Source organism: Zalophus californianus, chromosome 1 (assembly GCF_009762305.2).
Source record: "Zalophus californianus isolate mZalCal1 chromosome 1, mZalCal1.pri.v2, whole genome shotgun sequence".
In the NCBI taxonomy this organism is placed as follows: domain Eukaryota; kingdom Metazoa; phylum Chordata; class Mammalia; order Carnivora; family Otariidae; genus Zalophus; species Zalophus californianus.
In genome coordinates this window covers 187,003,043-187,021,008 of record NC_045595.1, presented here as the reverse complement: position 1 = coordinate 187,021,008, position 17,966 = coordinate 187,003,043, and the positions used below count along the sequence as shown (strand labels likewise).

Sequence of the window (17,966 nt, the reverse complement as noted above, 5' to 3'; positions counted from 1 at the left end):
CAGTAGAAAAAAAGGACAAAGTACTTTGGCAGGAAATGTTGAAACTCATGTGAACACTAAATCTATTAGAATATATATTGCTAATAAAATTTAAAAAAATGGAGGAAATTATTTATATAGAGATATTTGTGATATTTTAACAAAATTGTAGTATGAATTTATTCATGCTATAAATAAAACTATAAAACTGTCTGTAAAAGTATATGCAGGTTCATGTCGATGTAGTTTGTTTTCTGTTAGTTCTTTTAAATTTCTGCATTTTCCCAAGTATATTCAAACATCAGAACACACTCTTTGCTGTTGAAAGCAGCCTTTCCAATATAAACTCACACATCACTTTCTCTAAATTTTACAGGGTAGAAGCCAAGATGCCTTATCAGAAATTATATTTCAATAATTACTTTGTTTTTAGTAGTAGTTCCTACTCTGGGCTTAACTGGTAGAGGAAGACTTTTTTTTTTTTTAACAGAGATTTCTGATGTACTTTTTTTTTTTTATTGGAAAGAGCTTTTATTTCCTTAAGTGTTTTGTTGCCTAAGTATGATGAGTATCCGGCAGTGGAATTTAGTGGAACAGATGCTTATTGTGATACATGAGATGAACTTGTTTCCCTCAGCACACATAGGCATGAAATGCATCTGGCTTCTGTACATAAAAGTCAATTATATTCCCAAATGTGTTTCTGTGCATTACCCAGACTTTTAGGGGCAGAAACCCTACTATTCCTTCAAATAGGGGCTTAACTTCATTATGAAGTTTAAATTAGAGGACAAGTTGAAAAATACTAAATTTCAGGCTGGAGACAGAGCTTGAGCAGGAGACTAAGGTGATAAGTCATGCAGACAAAGCAACTTGTGTGTGTGTGTTGGGGGGGATGTATGCATAAAATGAGAGAATCTTGTAAAGCAGAGCATAATCAAGTGTGTGAGAATATGGAATACATAAGAAATGAAATCAAGTTCAGAGGAGAAAAATAAGGGTAGCCAAGGGGGGGAAAAACTAATGAAGGTAAGCTTTAAAGAAAATAGGACTTAATGTAAACAGTGATGAGAATAAAAGCATTTGGTAAATGTGGGGGAAATAGCATGCAGATTGTGTTGAAAAGTAATTTGGTGTGTGTGTACATACTGCTAGGGTTATAATGTGCAGAAATCAGGCCTCTTGAGGTATAACAACTATAGTTCCTTTTCCATTCTATAGGTTGCCTTGAATATTCCTTTATAATTTTAAAAAGACCATTTTTTTGTGTGTGTGTGATGGGTTAACATCAAGGACATGAGATTTTTCTAGAATATACCACAACTGATCAATAATTTAGTAGCTAAAACCTTTTAAAATAATTTGTGATAGATCTTTTTGTAATGTAATATTTCATTGCCAGAGTTAGCAGGGCATTATACATAATTTTACCTTTTTCCAATTATTTAGTATGGTAGGTAGAATAATGTCTTCCCAAGTAAGTCCACATCCTAATCCCCAGTACTTGAGAATATGTTGTATTATATAGCAAGGAGGAGTTAAGGTTGCAGGTGGAATTAAAGTTTTTAATCATCTGACCTTAAAATGCACAGTTTATCTTTAATTATTTGTGTTTGTCCAGTATAATCACAAGAGACCCTATAAAAGAGGGAGGACAAAAGATCATTCTAGAAGGAGATGGGGGTGACTGAAGGAGAGGTTGGAGTAGTAAGTTTTGTGGATGGTGACAAAGGATACACTCACCTTCTAGAACGATTCTCCCCTGGGGCCTCTAGAAGTAACACAGCCTGGATGATGACTTGATTTTAGCCCACTAAGACTCATTTTGGACTTCTGGACCTTTAGAACCATAAGAAAATAAATTTATGTTGTTTTAAGCCGCCGGGTTTGTGTTAATTTGTGATAGCAGCAATAAGAAACTAAATTAAACCACATTTTATTTATTTATTTATTTATTTTGCTGTAAATGGTTGCTATAGAACTGAGTGGATATTTCGGGAAAGAATTGAGAATTAATTTTCACAAGAAAGTCCTTCATGTCAGCATAGTGAGAATGTAGAAAGATGAACTGTTTTATTTATGTAAACAAATGATATGTAGGTTTAAAAAAGTGGTTCTTTTGAAGGCTGATAAAATCATAAGTGATTATGTGAGGCTTGGATGGTATATTCAGGGTTGTATTGGATGATCCTATAATCTTTCTGGCACTGTAAAATCATTAATAATTTTAGTTTAAGAGTACCATAATCCAGATTCCTTTGGACCAGTGCCCCCGATAAGGGTTAGGATTGTGAGGCCAGCTTGAGTTATTTGGAGACCAGAATAGGGAGAAATAGGGTAACCCACTGATAGTCCAGTTTCTAGTGTCCATTCTAATAGTACATTCACCAGCCATCTGTGGATATAGGACATTATGTTAAGTAATAAAGACATAGTCTAGTGGTGGAAACAGTTGAAAAGTGTGACAAAAGTGATAGATAAGCTGCTGAAAAGAAGCAAAGTTCTACAGTTGGTGAACCTGACAGTTTTCCAGAACAACAGGATTAAAAGAAAATAGAATTATGAAGGGTTGAATTTCCTCAACATCTCTAATTTGATAATAGGTCAGAAAACTAAGACATGTTTTCTTTTTTTTTTTAAAGATTTTATTTATTTATTTGAGAGAGCGAGAATGAGAGAGAGAGAGAGAGCACATGAGAGGGGGGAGGGTCAGAGGGAGAAGCAGACTCCCTGCTGAGCAGGGAGCCCGATGTGGGACTCGATCCAGGGACTCTAGGATCATCACCTGAGCCAAAGGCAGTCGCTTAACCAACTGAGCCACCCAGGCGCCCTAAGACATGTTTTCTTAAAACTCAGAGAATATTCCTTTTGATGAAAGTTTTAAATATCGTGCACCTTTACATTTTATTGTCCTTTATCTTTTGTAAACTGCTTACAGGAAACCAGCAGACAAATCTGACAAATATGTTGATCATTATGTCTGTGGGGAGTAGGATGTTCATCCAGGGAATAAAGGCTTTGCTGAATAAAAGAATGAAATTCTTAACATTTCCCAGTAATATGGAATATATCCAATTGAAACTAATGACACACCTTTATAACACGTATTACCTCTTGTGAAGTTTTGCAATTACTTTTTCTTTAGTTTATGATTAATGGCATCAGATTCATAAATTGAAATTCTCTATAGTAACTTAAGTAACACCCTCTAGAAGATTTCTTAAAAAAATTATGCCGTAATTTCGCAAATCTCCTTTGTTAAAAACGTCTCTAAATAACTATGTTAAATAAAACTTATGCACTCAAGTAAATTATTACTAAAAGCGTATCTTCTAGGTTTGAGCTGTTTAAAAGTTCTTAAGGTGATTGTAAGGAACAGTATGTTTCAATTTTTTTAAAGATTTTATTTATTTATTTGACAGAGAGACAGCGAGAGAGAGAGAGAGAGAGAGAGAGAGAGAGAGAGAGCACAAGCAGGGGGAGTGGGAGAGGGAGAAGCAGGCTCCCCGCTGAACAGGGAGCCCGACGTAGGGCTCAATCCCAGGACCCTGGGACCATGACCTGAGCCGAAGGCAGACGCTTAACGACTGAGCCACCCAGGAGCCCCAGTATGTTTCAGTTTATGGTATTTGATTAATCTGATTAAATCTTGGTGGCACATCGAATTCAGCAAAAGTAAGAGCGATAAATCCCAGATCATACTTTGAAATGTCTCCATCAAGCGTTTTAAAACAATTTCTAAGTTCACTAATTTGAGTCATTAAACTTGGCCCTAGAAGAAGGCCCTTAAAAATGAAGCTCATTTGAACTTGGCAGATATCATATACCAACTTTTTACAGTCACAGTTCCTGTGCCTCATTAGGAAAATTGTTATTTCCAGAATCCCAGTGCTTTGACCAGAAATGCATTTATTATTCTAGAACACTTTTATTGAGAAATTAGCCTGATTTCTCATTTAGGTTAGCTCTCTCGGGATTCTAATTTTTGAGTGTAACTAAACTTCAAGGCATTGAAGAAAGCTGGAAGATGGGAATGAAGGGAGGTGACCATCTTCTCTATATTCCATATCAAGGCCCTTTAACGAGCTTAGAACTTCATGGGAACTACTTGGATGTAGCTTATATATTAAAATAATAAGCCCTACATAAATTCATTTAGTTCAGATAATTCCTGCTGAATTAGGAAAGACAAGTGTAAGGGTCTTGTGGAATTGTGAAGTCTAGAAAAAAGTTCTATGTTGTCCAATTTACAGTTTAGCAGGATATAAGCCAACTGAAATCAACATAAATGTCACCTGTGGAAGGAATCCAGCCTCTTCAATTATGCACTGAAGATAATTTATCTTAGAGAGGTTAAATAACTAATGCAAAGTCATTTACCCAATTAGTAACTGAGCCAACCAGTGTCAGGCTTATTAACTTCAAGACTATTGCTCACTAAACTACCTCTTCCACACAGAGGTTTGGGCAATCACAATCTAACACTAGCATGTAGCACAAAATGCATGTTGCCATAGAGTACAGAGCACAACAAAGCATTTTTTTTTTTTACTGTTCTCTTTTCCAAATCCACATGTAAAAAGTGTCCTGTGGAATTTCCGGAATGCCATGATGGTTACATGTAGCAGAGATTGATTACTTGGACTTCTAGACTATAGACACTCAGAACTATGGAAAGCAAGGAGCATTCTATATTGATTTAACAAATTCTCATTTTTTTTCACTCATTATAGCTTGCCCTGAAGTACAATGCTATATATTTGTCTTGCTTGAAGTCTACAGTGGGAAGATAGTGCAGTTGCTGAAGATCTTTGGCAAATGCACATCTCATAGCTTTTTTTTTTTCTAATTTAATGGTTTTTATTTCTAAGTTATCTTTGTCAAAGAAAACAAAGTGCAAGCTATTTCGTAGAAAGCAAGTTACATCTATCCAGTAGTATAGACACTATATCTTCCTATTTCTCCTTAAGTAGATCTTTTAGTTTAACAAGTATTCATCTTTATAATAGTTGAACTCTCCTCCAGATGTTATATCTTGACCAGGCATTTAAGAGTTGAACCTCACAGATAGGTGACTTCCACTTCCTTTAAAATTCTCTGCTAGCCCTGTATTACTTTTTTGATGCCTTGCTGGTGGCAAAGGATGACTCATCTAAGTTGGCTTCCAGAGCTGGACTTTTTTCTGTTTTCTTGTACTCAGGTTAACTTCTTTTATAAAAAGCCATGTTGTAATTCCTCAAAATGTCCATACTTGAAGATTATGGAATGATTTGTTTACTTTGAATGTCCCTTCAAAATGAAATCTTCAGCTAAATAAGACATGTACACTTTATGTGTGTGTGTGTGTGTGTGTGTTTTAGTGCACTAATACTATTTACTGAATAAGACAAAGTAATTGCCTAGTATAAGGAGAAACTTAGAAAGGAATTATCTGGTTTGGTCGATTTTGAGATGTTATGACATGGAATTTATACCTTTGTGTTAAATATCAATTTTATGTAGTATACTAAGCTACTGGAGATGGTTAAAAGTGATTGTTGCTAAGTTCAACATTGCCTTTTTAATTCTCTTGAAATGAAACTTGGTTGTTACCAAGGGATAACTTTCCCTGTCGCCTTCACAAATAGAGATTGGTCTTTTCTTACCCTCCACATGCCTTACGTCCAGAAGTAGTTCTTGTTCTTCACAATAGCTTTCATATTGCTAATTTTTCTCCCTGTTGCAAGTCTTACTGTTCCTTTGAAACAAAAATGCTTTGAAAATATTGGTCATGTTCTTTTTGTCTTGTTGATATCAACAGATCTCCTGGTCACTCTTTTGATTTATTTAAGGCTTTAGATCCTTTTTCAAAATCTTTTTCAGCTAAGTCCTATTGTCATTTTCAATGACTTCAACATCCAGATGGAAGGACCATCAAAGTCCCCTCTTCACTCCACTTCTTGACATCCTTATCTCCATTGCTTTTTTCCCTTCCTCCACTTTATTTACCACTTCATGGTCAAATCTACCTTTTCTTTTTTTTTTTTTTAAAGATTTTATTTATTTGACGGAGAGACACAGCGAGAGGGGGAACACAAGCAGGGGGAGTGGGAGAGGGAGAAGCAGGCTTCCCGCGGAGCAGGGAGCCCGATGTGGGACTCGATCCCAGGACCCTGGGATCATGACCTGAGCCGAAGGCAGATGCTTAGCAACTGAGTCGCCCAGGTGCTGCAAATCTACCTTTTCTATACCAGTATGTGTACCATCAAGATCTTAATGGCAAACATTCCACCGTCTGGACATCAGTCCTCTTTTAATTCATTTGCTCAGGTATCCTCATTCCTACAATTCTTCATCTGCATTGACATTCATCCTAGGCCACAGCTTTTGTTGTCCCTTCACAATTCATTTGTACTCTGCTGTCTTCATTTTCCACTGTTTTGAGTTCAGATGTCATGGTTCATCTGTAGCCCTCCCTTGCAAATATCCTAAGGTCTATTTCCCTACCAGTAATAGAACAATGTGTTTCTATTCTTCTACTCATGACTACTAAATATTGATATTTCTTTGGGTATCATCCTTATCTCTGCTCTCTATACATGTACATATTCTCTAAGCTCTAAACACCATTTCTCTACTAAAAAACTAGTGATTTCCAGTTTTAGAGCCTGTCCCAGATTTTACCTCTGAAAGTCCATACCTCACTTGACAGCAGTGTGTGGATACTTCAGAGAAAACATGTCTTAGAAAATGGTACTGCTAACCATTCAGGTAAATAAGCTAGAAGCTTAATGGTCTTTTTTTGTGTTTTCCCTCTGTATTCTACAATATCCAATCCAACATTCATTTAAAAATATTATTTCTAAATATATCTAGAATTTTCCCACTGATTTTTATTTCTTATGTTCAGTCGAGCCAGATTCAGATTTTTTCTTACCTCCTCTTTTATCCTGTCTCATCATTAGTCTACCTAATTTATTCTTAACTCGCTGTACTCTGTTAGCTACCTAGAAACCAACGTGATAGCTTAAAATGTTTATCAGTTCATGTCTCTTCCTACTTTTCCAATGTACTTGGACTGAAAACCAACATTTATGCCATACCAGTGTAGCTCTGTATAATATCACACCTTCTTATCTTTTAGTCACATCACATCAGTCTTTTCTTCCTGCTTCAGTCCAATGAGATTCATAACTTTTAATTACTTCTACATGCCAAGATCATCCTCATATCAGGGCCCTTGAAAATTCTGGTTTCATTTCCCAAGAGACTCTTTGCACTGTATGCAAAGCTAGCTCTTATTGTTTTCAGATCACCTGAAAGAAGTGGCTAAAGTCTACTCTATCAAATGTTCCCCCAACACCTCTACTCTGTTTTTCATCCAGTTCTTGGTTTGATTTTGCATATGAACTCATTTTGTAATGATTTCTTTTCTTTGTTTAATTAGGTTTCTGCACCTGACTTTCTCTGTAGAATTCAAGCCCTAAGAGTGTAGGGACCCTGGCTTTCTTGTTCATCAATGTAGTTCAGTAACTAGTATAATATCTGACACATATGTGTTGGGTGAATTAATCAGTTTAAGACCACTAGATCCAGTGGTATCCATGGATCTCTTGGTGTCCATGGAACTATTCACTTCCTGTAGTTTCCAAAGCTCAAAGTCTCCTTGTTCTACCTTAATGAGGTCAGGGAATCAAGTCCAGAGATGGTTTATCTTTAAGTCCACTTGAGAGGATATCAGGATATGCAGCAATGGTCATATGCTACTTCAGTAATTCCACAGTATTTAGGAAGATAAATCACTCAGCCTCTCTGGGGAGATTATAGGCCCCTGTGGTTCCTTTGGGATCTCAAACAATAGGGAGATTAATGCTAAACTTATTTTAGGACCCTTAGTCATATTTATTTAAAATTAGACATAGATGATTAGTCACGATTTAATATTGCATTTTTCTGAAAAGTCAGTCTGAATATAAAGCTATCATTAATATTAGAAAGGCTGGGTTTCTATTAAATCTATTTATGTATAATTTTTAAGTGTGATGGTATAAACCGGCAATTCCTAACTTTATGACTAAAAACTAACCATTTGCAAGATTTATTACAATGTATACTCCAAGGCTTCGTCTCCAGAGGTACTGTGTCCACAGTGATATGTAAGACTATACATTTTACCAGATATCTGTCTTATTTCTGAGGCAGAACATTTGTGGACCACACTTTGGGACAGAAATGCATGTTATGTTACATTTTAAGATGTTTGGTTTTTGAAAATGCCAATGGCGAATGATTTATCAGTCTCCCCTGAACTAATGACATAGTATAATTTTAATATGTTATAGCTTACAGGAATTTTAGAGATTTTTTTTTCATTTGTCACATATATAGAGACTGAATCTTAAAGAGATTAATTAATTAATTTGTCAGAGATATCAAACAGGGTCAGCATTTAAGTTTCTTATCACTGTCTGGGCTTTTTATTCTAAAACATGGGGCCTAGAGTAATATTTTCAGCTTCTAAATTTTATCCTGTTGAAAAATAGAATGAATAAATATAAATGTATTCATGTGTTATATCTACACTTAAATTTACACATATTGCAGTATTAATTTGGATTATACAGGACTTTGGCCATCACCATTGCATACAAGATATATTTTGAACTTATAGATCCTACCTATAAGAATTTACTAATGTCAAAAAAGGCCCTTTTAAAAATGACTCTGGCACCTAGTCCAAGGACAATATTAAAGTGAGGCTCCAATATATATATATCTTAATCTAAGTTATTACTGAATGTAAGTCATGTGATGGCTTCTAATGAAAATTTCCCATTGAAAAAATCAATGTTAATAACTGGAACTCGAGAGCTGTAATGGGCTCTATGTTTTTCTGGCTTAGATTGTGTTCCTATAATATGCTGAGAAGAATTGATGACCTGTGAGCTATGGTCACTTCCTGATCCCATTTGATTCTTTGGTCTCTAGTTTTAAAAGGGTGATCCAAGAGGTTGCTTTTTAATGGAGAAGTTAAGCAAAAGAAGCAACAACCTGGAGGCTGTTGGCACTGCCCAGCTCTCTCACTTGAGAAGCACTTCAGCAAAGAGGGCTATTGCCAAGAGAGAGTCTTGCAAGGAAACTTTGTTCCAGAGAAGAGTTTTTTTTTTTTTTAAAGAAGCTGCTATAAAAGCTGACCAGAGCTACTGCCTATGGGTGACAATGGAATGACAAGTCTGGGGGCATTACTTATCTGGATTCAGAAATAGATTTCACTTAAGAACAAATTTCATATGTACATACAATCCAGGATGGCCGGTCAGGTCTACTGGCTGGAGTGGAAGAGAATATCTAGAAGATCCGCATTAGAAATGGAACTATTGGGAGAGGGTAGAAGATTTTAGAAGTTGCAGAGATACTGCAGGGATGGTCTGTAATGGAAACTTCCACTTGTGTTGATGGTAGGTGTTCTACAGCTCCTTAATTCAGGACTTACCTCCCTAGTTGGTACCTATAGGTGTGAAGCCTTCCTCAGATCAGATGGTATCACTGTGGACATCATCTGACAGAGGAACATCCTGTAAATATCCTGTGGAACCTCAGTACTCTATGACACGGTCTCATAGTGCTATTTGCTCCAAAATCCTTGCACAACCCACCTAATTTTGCTATTATGTACAACAAGAAATAACATGCAATACATTCTTAACATCTTTTTTTTTTCCTTTGGTGACCGTCAACATTAAGATACTCAGTTGAACACTGTTGAGTCAAGGTGTTTTATATAGTCATTATCAATCTGAAGTCTTAAGGTCTTCTCTGCTTAGGGAATATCAAATCTATTTTATGACAGAAAAGCACAATGGACTCAATTATCCATGTTTTAGGACTTATTCCAGTCTTTAAAGAATAAGGAACAAGTAAAAGTACTTAAAGCCAACATTCCTCATCTACTTTATATTGTCAAATGCATGAAGAGTGTTAAAAAAAAGGTTTAGAGAATGCCATGGCATGTCTTTATGTTAAATGTTACTTTATTTTCTGGTTCATCTAGCATACTTTTTTAAAAGTTATTTTGTTTTTCTTTCATAAAAATGGAAAAACATATTGATTTTACATTATGTGAGCACTTTATATAAAAGTTTCATAAAAGTTATGATTTTTGTATTTATAGAATGGCAGGAACAGCTTTATAGATAACACATCATAGTAACTTGGCATTTATAAAATACTAGTTTTCTATGAACATCAAATCAGAGAGGAAGGTTTCATTTTTTTATTATAATAACAATTTGAATGCCATCTGCTCTTTAAAATTTTATTAAAATATATAGTGGAACTGGTGTTTTATATGCTAATCCTTTCTGAAGATGTTTTTAGATTTTTTTCAAATACTGCCTCAATTCTGTATAGAATGTATATTTAAAAAGCACCATTTAAATTGAGTACTGTGTGTAGACTAGCAGAAGTTCAGGAAATATTAAATTAATATAAATTTGCCAAAGCAATCCACTGAAGGGTGATTTAAATCTGAATTTTGACGTTGCTGGTACCAGATAAAAATGGTTATGCAGTGGGGTGCCTGGGTTGCTCAGTCAGTTAAGCATCTGCCTTCGGCTCAGGTCATGATCCCAAGTCCTGGGATGGAGCCCTGAGTTGGGCTGCCTGCTCCTCGGGGAGCCTGCTTCCCCTCTCCTTCTGCTGCTCCTTCTGCTTGTGTGCTCTCTCTCGCTCACTCTCCCTCTCACTCTCAAATAAATAAATAAAATCTTAAAAATGGTTATGAAGTTATTAGAAGGGGGACAAAGATCTTCAAATTAGTAGTTAAAAGAATGTGTACATGTATGACACAAGCGCACACATACCTCACTAAGGTTGGCCTTTGGCAACAATCTCCTACCCTGCTCCCTAAACAAATAACCAGGCATCACCTTTGCTCTTCTTTTTTTTTTTTTTAAAGATTTATTCATTCATTCATTTATTTGAGGAAGAATGAGAGTACGAGCAGGGTGAGGGGCAGAGGGAGAAGCAGGCTCTCTGATGAGCAGGGAGCCCGATGCAGGGCTAGATTCCTGGACTCCAGGATCATGACCTGAGCCGAAGGCAGATGCTTAACCGGTTGAGCCACCCAGGAGCTCCTTTGCTCTAAAATATTACTCATCTTATTCTTCAATGTAAAATTATCAGTAATGTTAATGTGTGTTGGCAGGGGCTTGAGATTTTCCCTGGACACCCCATATTTCTCTGGAAAGGGTTGATTCTTTTAGAGATTAACTGTGACCATTCAATTGATTTGAATGGTTTTAATGATTTTCAATTTGAAGATGTTTATTTGGAATGAATATGTGAGGTTCAATATGCAGGAGATCTTTCTCAGTATCCTTTTTGGAATGAATGCTGGACTGTAGTTATATCTAGGGCTACATTTCTGCTTAGTAATCCATTGTTCAGAGCATAGGCTCTGAGGTCACTCTGTTTTGGCTCAAATCACAACAATGGTGGCTACAGATCATATAGATTGAGAATTGTGTGGCTTTTCTCTAAGCCTCTGTTTTCTCAGCTATGAAATGGTGATTTTTTAAATTTCTTTGTTCATAGGGTTTCTGTATGAACTGAAAGACAAAAAATATAAGGCATTTAGCAGAGTAAAATAATGTAGAATTTAAAAAATTGTCAAGAAATATTAGTGCTAATACTATCATCTTGTGTCATCATTGTATTATTACACTTGAGCATGGAGATGTTGCAACTTTATGGGACTGTTTGCTCATTTATAATGAGCAGGATGAGTTTGGGGTGCCTAGGTGGGCAAGTACTTAAATGAGTAATTAAGTCCTCTTTCTTCATGTGGGAGAAAGGGAGAAGGAAAAGTTCTGGATGCCTAGATTGGCTTCCAAGTTTGCTAGAATTATGATTAAGTAGCATTTTGAATACAGGGCTTATTCTGGAAATCATTAAATTTACCTTCCTTAGCTCCATATTTTGTCAGTTGTGGAAAAATTGGGATTTGGGGTAATCTTTGAGTGAAGTTTCTTCTTGATAACTATTTATTTATTTATTTATTTATTTATTTATTTATTTTAATGTATTTATTGTGGTGGGCAGAGGGAGAGGAAGAGAGAATCTTGAGCAGACTCCCCGGTGAGCAGGGAGCCCAACACAGGGCTTGATCCCAGGACCCTGAGATCATGACCTGAGCTGAGATCAGGTCAGATGCTCAACTGATTGAGCCACCCAGGCACCCCTCTTGATAACTAAATTGCAATCTTGTAATTTCCTAATTTGGGCAATGGAGGTGTTTACCATTTTTATGCAGCATTATGTTGAAGTACATATTTATGCATATACAAAAATAAACAATTTTAGCAATTTTACTTTTACATATAAAATATATATTATTATAGTGTTGAACCTATCATTCTGCAACTTGCTATTTTTGCTCACCTTTTAAATTTTGACATTTATCTATGTTGGTACATGTGGCTTAAGTTTATTCATTTTAGCTACTATATATCATTCAATTATATGAATAAATAACATCTATTTGGTGGACATTTAAGCATTTTAATTTTTCATTATTAACATCAGTGTCAAAACAAGCATTCAAATTTATTATATGTGAGATATCATATTTTATCTCTGTGTGTATATATATATCTGATACTGGAATTGCAAATGTTTAGTGATTTCTATATATTCTCAATTTTAAGTATACAAGATTAGTTTTGTGTACATGATAAATCTATATAAAGTTACTGATATAACTAGAATATAATTAAATTCAAAAATATTTTATGAAATACTTAGTTTAAACTTACATAAATGTGTTGAAAATTCATTTTTGTATGTGTGCATAGAGATGACGTGTATCAATTTACCTCAACAAGTTATAACTAGTGTCCATGTACAATTTTTTGCCTGACTGATTTCCAGTAGATATTTTGGTAATACTTTTTAAATATTCACAGGTTTTATGGCCTATTTTGCAGGCTGCTATTGAAAAATATCATTCGGATGAATGTTTAGAATATGACGTTAAAGATGAGTGAGTTTTCATGTTAATCATCATTGTAAGAATCCCAAAGAGAGGCATGACTTTCAAATATATCTCCTTGTAAGCAGGATAATTTTTAAATACACATTACATATTAGATACGAGATTTGAGTGTTAATACATTTTTTAAGGTTGTAATTTACTATGCTTTTCATGCCTACCCCACTGATTATGCAGAGTTTAAAATGCAATGGCCAGAAGACGAGGAAGTGTTACTAGAAGAATGTGGACATGGACTCTGGAATTGCTAATGATGACTGTGATCCTTTGGGGTCAGCAAGGGAATGGACAAGGCCAAGGTAGGTACAGGCATGTTTTAGTATTTTGAGAGCTGAATATGAGTTTCACTTTACTTTGAAATTATGTGGATCTTTATTTTTATTTTTTATGTGGATCTTTAGTCTGATGTTTTAAGCTATTTGTTTCAGTCTTTCTCCAAGGATTTTGTTAAAGTGTATTATACTTCCAAATTAGTTAAGCTGAGCTAGAATTAGGTGTGAGTTGGTGTATCAAATTTGAAGTCACTGCTTCAAAATTGGCTTCACTCTGTTGCAGTAGACGCTAGAGATACAGATATGTTTGTATGTGTGTGTGTAATTTTACAAGAACATATTACTTGAAGGTTTTATATTTTTGAAGAGAAGCTTTTGGATCCCTGTTTCATTCCTTTAGTAGTTTTTGTTTTAATTTTTTAAATTTCAAGAACATATTCTCTAAAGGGTATGATGTTCTTCAGAAATTAAGTGAAACATTTGATGTTTCTCATTGCTCTGCCAAGTGTGTTTGGAGGAAATTAATGGTAGACCTGAGTTGCAAGGTTGTGGTGTCCTGAAGCCTCATTTGCAGAGTAGGAAAGGACCAGAGACTTTGTAGTAAGGTTTTTCAGTGTACTGATTTGATCAATAGCTGTATGGAGTGGTTTATGCCAAAGCTAGTATCAATGAAATGTGTTTTGCGAAAAGTGTTGTATTATTTTTGGAGGTGTGTTGCCTTTTCAGACATAAATTGCTATTTAAAGTTTTATATGAAAAAAGTGCTGACCCATGGCATTTTATTTTTCCTTTGGAGGATAATCTATTTTGACATTGTTTCTGCTTTTTCAAGACTTGAAAACTATGAACAGGAAAGGTATACAGGCAGGGACATTACTCTAGATGGAATTGAGAGTGTATAGTGGTGCTATATGATTGTGATAGAGTTGTTGAGCTTTTGCTAGTCCTTTGGTTTATCAAAATAGCCAATAAATATTGTGTATATTAAATTAAGCTTAGTAACTCTTTTGAAAAGATGGTTCAAAAAGAACATTGTTTGCTCACCATACATAATTTTGTTTAATGAATTTTTGAAGTGAAATAGGATGATGTTTTTCAAAAATAAAAATGCATGTATCTTTGTGTGATAATATATATATATATGCACATGCACACACATATATGCAGATAACAGATTTTAATGATGAAATAGGCTTTGATTTTTAAAGTTTTTCTTTCATGCCATTAAGAATTTATATTAGCATATAGTTGAATTCTCATTTCATTTTTCTTTTTTGATAAAAATAATGGAAGGAAATCACATTTAATACATAGTATTTTTTTCACCAAAGATCTAAAACAAGAATCTGTAGGCAGCAGCTACATCACATTTCTGTTGGCTAAAAGAATTGTTTATTCCTCTGGCAATGTGTCAGATCACTAAAATGCAGCAGGACAACTGTTTTTCTGCAATAGTGATCCAACAGTACATTTAGTATTATACAAGATTGCCAAAACCCTTTCTGAGGCCATCATTTCCAGGGATTATGGCTTTTCTTAATGGGTAATAGTTTATTGGATATTTAAAATGTTAGAGGAAAAATAAATATCATCTCTTTTATTTGTCCAAGCCCTTTATTCTTTCTTCAATATTGATTGCTTGGATATTCTTTTCTTTGATAGTGACCAACATTTCTAAAGAACATTCCCTGAAATCAATTCCATGCTTAGCTATAGTGAAGCCTATGATGGTAAATGCAAGTTAAGTAATTTAGTTTCATTTTAAAAGAATAAATTAAAATAGTGATTCAAGGGACAAAACAACTTAATAGAAAGCATAATGTAATGCTTTAATTTTATGATTAAGGGAATTTTTGCTTCCTTTAGGTAGCCAGATTGAATGAAGGGTTTCATAGGCATGATATGCAAATCTAATAATTTCAAGTACAACCCAAACAGCATATTATCATGTAGATCAATAATCCTCATTAAATATTAATTTTTTCACCTTTGGGCATTCAATTAAGCAGAATTTAAAGATAAAAGTTTTAAAATGAAAACTTTATATTACTGCATATCTTTTTAAATAAAAATTTCATGGTACTTTACTATTTGTAGGAAAATAATACATTAAAATACATAAATGAAGTTTTCTCTACATTGTTTATAGCTTTGTCTTGAACTTTGACTATTAGGGCTTCCAAAGTCCAGAGTTGTGATTATGTATCAATGAGTATGACTCTTATAGCAAATATGCATGCAAAATGTAATGAAATTATTTTTACCTAAAGTTAAAATTTTTGGGGATGATAGCAAAGCTAAATTGTATTTTTTATATAAGCTCTCCATATTTATCGGTAGATTATATGCTAATTACTTGTAAGTCATTGGGAAATCTGGATGTTCTTTCCCATAAAAACCATGTTAGAAATAGTAATCAAGTTGTGGGAACAGAAGGCAAAAATCTACATATTCTAGAATGTACATAAAGCGTCATACTCAGTATTAATTCAGCTATGTGCAACCACCACTTACAACAAACATGTTATAGGAAATGCATCCTGAATTATAAGTAAAAATGTTGGCTGATGATCTCTCTAGGGGCATCATGGTCAAATAAGAAGAAAGGAACGGACAGTGGGCTGCAATCAGGTAGATGCCCCTTGTCAATTTTTTATATCACTCAAGAAAAGCATCTGCTTGAGTAGTCTGTTTTCCTGACTTCTGACTTATGGAATAATAGATACATATCCTTAGAGAAGCATTCCCTGACTTGGATGCTGCCCATTTCTGTGCTGCTTAGGTGGTTTGCACATTAGAAACTATCAACAAAATGAAAATAAAGCCAATCCTTTTTTTTTTAAATAAAGCCAATCCTTAAGATAAAGTGGAATATATATGATTTTAAAAAGAAATATTTATTATTCAAATAAAACAAGTAACATAATTGTTCAGATTTATTGTGTCTTTAAAAGAACTATCACAGATGTTAATAGAAGAAATTGGGTGTGGGGTATATGGGAGCTTTCTGTACTATCTTTATAAGGTTTCTGTAAATCTAAAACTATTTTAAAATAAAATATTTATTAAAAATAAAAGAACTATCACAGACATTTCCAAATACTATATACATTGACTTTAGGGATAATCTAGAGAAAACTGAACTGACATCTAACATGTCTAGTTATATTTTGTAACACAACAGTTGTAGCCATGGGAATACAGACTGGCAAGAGGGACTGTAGGGAGGCATTGGAGAAACCAAATGATTTACAGGATTCTGGGAGGTGCCTGAAGCAGTTATTATGTTCAGAACTGAGAAATTACTTCCAAAGTCAGCAATACCTTTTCTTTCTTTCTACAACAATATGTTCAAGTAATAATAGGAGATGTATATTAAGGTAAAGGTGTAATTGATATAAAAAGTTAAGAAAAAAATCAGTCACTCAGATGCGTGTGAATATAAAGGCAGAATGAGGCAGTTTGGGATTAAGGTGAATGCTTGTTAAAAGTAAAGATATGATTTTGACTAAAAAAATAAAGCATTCAGAAATATTGTTTGGCAGTTCTTAAAAATATATTCCTATCTTAATGGTTTTAATAAAGGAGTGCTATTTTTTTCTTCTACTTAATAAGGATAATAACATGAAGAATGGAATGTATATGTCAGTCTGTTTCCAAAAACAAGTTTGTCATAGTTTTTGAATTAGTGCTATTTTCCTGATTTTTGTGACTAATAAAGGGTTTAAATATAGTAATATTTTTAATATGTTATCATGAATACACAGAGAATTTTCATCAGTTTGGTTCCCATGATTATTTACATGCTGAAATTCCAACCCTGATGCTAGATGTAAGATATTTTAAAATTTTGAAGAAGTTAGTTGAGATCATGTAGCAAACTTAAATTTTGAGGACAAATCAAATTATGTTTGTTTTCATGACCAGAATTAGTGTTAGGTATTAAGCATTCAAAAAATAAAATTTGATAATATTCAGCAGTTATGATCTTTAGTTTCATGATTTCCATTGTAAAATGATGTTTTAGTGAAGGGGCAAAATTTTGAAAAGTAAATCATTTGTCTTATTTTGCAAGTTGTTAAACTGTATTACCTTGGAATCATATTTAATTATACTAAGCCAATCACCTGTGTTTTGTGTTTATCACACATCTATTTTTTTTTCTATAGAGATAGGAAAAAAAACTTATAAAGGATGGATGGGTAGATGGGTGGGTGGAAGGGTAGATAAAGAATTCTCTCTCCATCTCTATTTCTTTCTCTCTCTCCTTTGAAATCTTTTCCCAGTGGAGCCCAAAAGCTTTATTTTTGTTTCCCTCATTTTTTGTTTCATTCAAGAAATTTAAGTGATTGTGTAATTCTGTCAGTAAATGAAGATAGTATACAACTTTGAGTGAAGGTTTATAGCTACAGCTTTTCAATTAGAATTTCTCAGATCGTATGGCCTATGAATTTTAATATCTTAGTATCATTACTAGTGAGAAATAATCACCTCAAAGGACTTTAATGCCACCCAGAGTTTATGTTTTTCCAGGTTGCTTGGGTAAATCGTTTTCATCTTATAACTGAATATTATTTTAAGAGAGGTGAGCTCAAACATTTGGCAGTCAATATTGAATGATGATTATTTGTGTATCCCAGGAGACCTGACCTTAAAATATCATCAAGCTAGGTAGTGGTGAAATT

At 34.2% G+C, this 17,966-nt stretch overlaps 1 protein-coding gene across 8 annotated transcripts in view; it reads left to right on the top strand.

The window, feature by feature from the left end:
- Nucleotides 1–17,966, top strand: part of ROBO2 (roundabout guidance receptor 2) — a 1,647,790-nt gene that overhangs the window by 10,766 nt on the left and 1,619,058 nt on the right. For all 8 annotated transcript variants that reach the window (XM_027585566.2, XM_027585562.2, XM_035727383.1 and 5 more), the window contains exon 2: nucleotides 13,187–13,308. In XM_027585566.2, coding sequence (XP_027441367.1) covers nucleotides 13,200–13,308 — 109 coding nt within the window. In that variant the 5' untranslated portion in view covers nucleotides 13,187–13,199. The remainder of the gene's footprint in view (nucleotides 1–13,186; nucleotides 13,309–17,966) is intronic.